Below are 5,439 nucleotides of genomic sequence, written 5' to 3'. Positions count from 1 at the left end.
TAATGTACAGTATTTGAAAAATAATGTGTTTTTTGAACATTAAAGCATGTCAACATATTCTGTTACACCAAATACACCAAATAATGATCTTTAAAAAAGCATCATATGACCCCTTTAAACTTCTACTAAAAAGAATAAATAAATCTTGCCCTGCCACTATTTTCAGTGGCACTACCATAAAAATACAGATTTATTTTCAGCAACATATTTTATGTGTCAGGAGAATATATTTATATTTTTCATTGAATTTAAAGTTTCATTTACAGAAAATAAATATTTATTAGTTTTATTTGCTGGAATTTTTACAGTAAGCATAGAGTTTTTATAAACATACTGACTTGTTTGATGTTTCCAGTACTAAAATCTTAAAATATTAATAATAATAGTAACATATTAACTTATTTATTGTTATTAATTTATTTATTATTCTTAAACAAATTTATATATATTGAATAAATAATCAGCTTCATGTATTATTATTAATATTTATTTATTAACTTTCCTAAAAACACATGTACATAATCAACAAAAATCGTAGTGACGACACAGCTCTAGTTTGATGGGGCAGGCAACAGCTTAAACTCACGCGTATTGAAACCAAGCAATCCTTGTTCTTAAAACCTGCATATATTCCATAGGTTACACTTATACTTCACTCTCATACTCCTCATCATAAGCAAAAGTGCTGGTTCTAGCATGCGTTTACTCCCCTGAGGGGAAATCAGCTGGAGAGACATGAGAACGAATACAGAAAAACATTGAGCACATTTTGACTACGCCAGGTGTATTTCAAATGCATTTATAGGCAGAGGGAAAGCAGGCTAAAAGCATACTGAAATGGGACACTGGTCCCCCGTGCGTGTGCTTCCCGCCTCCTCTACTGAGCCTATGAATTTTAATCTTCTGATGGACGGCTGAAACCGGAATTTAAAAACCATCGTCCGTCTGCTTCAATCATCAGTGGCTGTGTTGCTTACCCCAGGGACATAGAATGGAGGAATGTCACTTCCAGTGACGAGGCGGAGAAGTTCCGCTGACAGTCTGTGCGGAGTGAGCACAGACTATAGCGTAGTGCAGGAGACTGGAACAAACAGAGCGCATTGGTTATAATGGGATGCCTGGGGGCTGCATGAGCTCTCAATCAAGACTCCTGTCTTTTCCTTGATTGGTTTTGACATTCTGCATGCAGTAGCCTTTGTTAGGATATGTACCTCTGGGATTCTTATACTCTCATTTCTTGAAAGGGGCCTACATTTTCTATACTTTTGTAGCATTTCGTTTTTTTTTTTGTGTGTATATTTATAATCCTAGTTAAGGATTCTTGCATTAAAAAACAGCCAATTAACTTGTTAACTTGATCAGTTTTCACACCCTCTCTGACCCTTAAGGCCCATTTACAAGAAAAATAACTGTAACTATATTTGTGTCCGCACAAATGCAAGATAATGTTCTGTTTATTATAAGTGTGCATGATATGTCATCTGTTGATTTTAAATGCTGGAGAGCTTAAATGTCGGGTGGATTCTCTTTGGCTGTCAAATGTTTTTATCGTTCATCAGCTGGAAAAAATTATGGACGTGAATCCAACCATATTGTTCCTCTTCGTTGTGGACTACCCTATTCTTATAGAATTTTAATTAATTCTGGTGTGAGCAGCCTTTACACTTTGTCCTAAGCAGATGATACATAAAGTATCAAGCAATCAAATCTAGTCCATTTTTTGTGACCTTGATAAGCAACGTGTGACATGACGTTGTCAGTCCCTTAGTTTTCCTTTTTGTAGGTTTGTGTTTCCCCGCCCACTTTGAATCCCATTGGTCTAAACACACACTCCACATAACGGTATATTAAACATGTCTTAATTGGGTATTTTTATGCTATGTCGTTCAGCATTACATCTTTCATTGTGGACAGTAAGGCAGCGGCTTCTATGTAAATGAACTGTGTTATGACTGGCTAACCTCGTTGCATATCTAATCAGTAACAAGGATCCTAAATGGTTTTTTCAATGTCAATATGATGATTTCTGCTTAGTTTCCGTTGGATGAGTGGATAGGAGTTTTACAATGTGATTATTACAGTATCTCTAGTACATTGAGGACTTTTATAGCAAGTAAAATGCTGATTTTCATGTCCTCTTTACAGACATTTTTGTTCCAGACTTTGTTGTTCTTTTATTGAATGTTTTTAAAAAGAAAGGAACTGTGACTCATGAAGAGTGAGGTTTAGTACTGTTGAAAACATTCAAGGCGCTGACACACGGACAAAAGATGGTTCTTTGGGATTTTCAGTGTTCAAGGACTCGGATAAAACATGTCAGAAGCATACACCAACGCAACATGCTTCCACACATTGTTGAGGAGATAAGAATGAACAGCTTTGTGTAACCTGAATAGATTTTCTTTGAACGAACAAAAAAAGCATCCACAAAAACTGTAATTAGACAAAAAATAAATTTCAATAATTAAATTAAAGCCACTTTCCTATCGTTCCCTTTTGATTTAGGTTCAGACCTCGATAGATTCAAAATTATTTCATAAACGTTCTTTATAAAGGACCTTTTAGAATAACTTTGAAACCTAAATGTACCTCAGGGCAGTTTAATAAAAGTTCTACTAAGGCCAGTAGGTTTTGGTAGGTAAAAACTTATTTCTTTTTCATCTCCATTACAGATGGTCTTCAAAGAGAGTATCAAGTGCTAGATGATAAAGTATTCTTTTTATTTGTTTTTATTTTAATTTCATCATTTGAGCTGTTATTGGCCCTTCTGGTAATCTTAGAAGCCTAAAACAGGATAAGATTATCATACCTCCTCTTCAGTGTCAATGTCAAACCCTCTATATATCTTGCATTTCTCTTCTTTTCCATCTCTGCAGACGGTCTGGTTGTTGTAGGTGTGCACTCGGCTAAATTCCCTAATGAGAAGGTCCTACAGAACGTACGCAGTGCGGTGTTGAGATATGACATCACCCATCCTGTAGTGAACGACCGCGATGCCTGTCTGTGGCAGGAGCTGGAGGTGTCCTGCTGGCCCACGCTGGTACTGCTGGGACCCAGAGGGAACCTGCTTTTCTCCTTGGTGGGTGAAGGCCATCGAGAACAGCTCTTCCTTTTCACTGCTGCTGCCCTCAAGCACTACAGAGAACAAGGGCTGCTCAAGCACCATGATGTGGGAATTAAACTGTATAGAGACTCCCTGCCTCCCTCCATCCTCTCTTTCCCTGGGAAAATAGCCATGGACCCCAGTAGCAAGCGGTTGGCTATTGCCGACACAGGACACCACAGGGTACTGGTGGTCTCCAATACTGGGCAGGTGCTGCACTCTATAGGGGGTAAGACCTGTTAATACACGCTTTTTAAGTTAAGTTATCAAATTCAGGGGACACTGCTTTTGTTCTGTTTTTTAAAGAAAACAGGGACACTCAATTTCTTTATGGTGCATAATTACATTAGAAAATGTGCATTTTAGTTTCAGAATTTTTTGTACTTTGTTAAATTTTTTCTTAATATAATTTGACATGCGTTCAGATCAGATCTTCATTTAATTATTATTAAAATTCATGCACATACTACCGTTCAAAAGTTTTGGGTCAGTAAGATTTTTTTTTTTTTTTAAATAAAGATTTAAAAATAAAGATTTTTTATTTATTATTATTATTATTATTAAACAAAGATGCATTAAAGGGGTCATATGATGCGATTTCAATTTTTCCTTTCTCTTTGGAGTGTTACAAGCTCTTGGTGCATAAAGAAGATCTGTAAAGTCGCAAAGACTAAAGTCTCAAATCCAAAGAGATATTCTTTATAAAGGTTCAGAGTCAACCACGCCTACCTAAAACGGCTCGTTCTAACACGCCCCCACATATCTACCTCACTATGTGGGAAGATTTGCGTCTTTCTCTGTGTAATAAGCAAGTCATTGAATCATGCATTCAAGTGATTCCTTCGTTCATGACCGAAACAAGTGTAATAATTTTCCTTTATTATGACAACAAAGCCTGTTGTTGTTTCTCCAACTACCTGTCATGAACAAGAGTCACAGTAAGTACTTGTTCAGTGCTCTTTCAGACTCAAAATGACCTGTTTAGTGAAGGGGGAGTGTTCATTTAGTAAGTCAACCAATAACATGCCCAGTCAATACCTGCTGTCGAATGCTATTGGCTCGTGGTATAGCCATTCTTTAAAGGTGTGGTCACATTCGGTCAAAAAAGCGGTCCATTTTCTATTGTCAATAGTGTAGCGAGGTGTGAAGCTCAGCTCACAGAGAAGTCACTGTCAAACCAAGCAGCTCTCAGTTGGTCAGCGCAACTTAAACGTTAGTGAAATCTGCATGGTGAAATTTTTCACTCTCGTGCATGGGTTCCTATTGAAACAAATTGAAATGAGCAACGGTAAAAGTAACTGCACCTCAAGGCTGTAAAGTTGGTATTCACTTCAAACGGGAAAGACGAGTCAGTGCAGTGAGAACGATTCATTGATTCAAAATTTTTGCTCAGATTCACTGATTTGCTTACAAACAAAACACTAAGATCACTATAATTGTAGCACAACCTTATGCCTTCACCCAGAGGCAGATATACTGTTACTTACTGCAGTGAGTTCAGCTCTCATAAAATGCATACATGTTGCAAACATGATTTCAGATTGCATAACAATTGTCTTAGCCACACCTTAAGATTAAAACCCAGACTGGTAACTTTTTTTTTTTCCTGACTGGTGAAGTAACATATTTGTTTCAATAATTACTCAACATAGTTTCAGCCATTCATTTTAAAGTGAGCAACGCATTTTTTCTATATTTTTTTTTTATTTTCTATTTAATATATAATTATATAATGGTAAACCAGAAGTCTGTGTGTGTGCATGTACACACACACACGCACGCACGCACACACACACATATCATTAAGAATTTTTTTAATATGTCAAGACATATTTGATAAGAAATAGGTAAATACAGTAATATTGTGGAATATTACTACAATTTAATTTAACTGTTTTTTATTTTAATATATTATAAAATGTAATTTATTTCTGTGATGCAAAGCTGAATTTTCAGCATTATTATTCCAGTCTTAAAATTTTCCTATCAATGATGAAAACAGTTTTTGCTGCTTTAATTATTGTGAAAACCATGATACATTACCATTTAAAAGTTTGTGGTAAGTAAAAAAAAAGAAAAAAAAGAAAGAAAGAAATGAATGTTTTTATTCAGCAAGGACTAGGCCTGGGCGATAAAACGGTATCAGTATTTATCGACGGTACACCTTCTTCGATAACGATATAAAAAATTAGTTAGATTTAGCGCACGATATAGGCACGTGCTATGAGTGACGCAGACAGCTCACACAAACACGAACACATGCTGAAATGAGTGCTGTGCCTGCCTGTGATGAGGAGATTGTGAATAAAAAATTAATATTAGTCGAATTTAAAGGG

General features: G+C 36.1%; 1 protein-coding gene across 1 annotated transcript in view; it reads left to right on the top strand.

Moving 5' to 3' along the window:
* The window catches only part of LOC107684116 (NHL repeat-containing protein 2-like), a gene marked incomplete at its 3' end in the record, with an annotated part of 15,400 nt that overhangs the window by 3,248 nt on the left and 6,713 nt on the right, over window positions 1-5,439 (top strand). The window contains exon 3 of the mRNA XM_016480332.1: window positions 2,877-3,332. Coding sequence (XP_016335818.1) covers window positions 2,877-3,332 — 456 coding nt within the window. The remainder of the gene's footprint in view (window positions 1-2,876; window positions 3,333-5,439) is intronic.

This window comes from Sinocyclocheilus anshuiensis, unplaced genomic scaffold (assembly GCF_001515605.1).
Source record: "Sinocyclocheilus anshuiensis isolate Anshui unplaced genomic scaffold, SAMN03320099.WGS_v1.1 scaffold553, whole genome shotgun sequence".
NCBI lineage: Eukaryota > Metazoa > Chordata > Actinopteri > Cypriniformes > Cyprinidae > Sinocyclocheilus > Sinocyclocheilus anshuiensis.
This window is presented reverse-complemented; position numbering and strand designations above follow the sequence as displayed.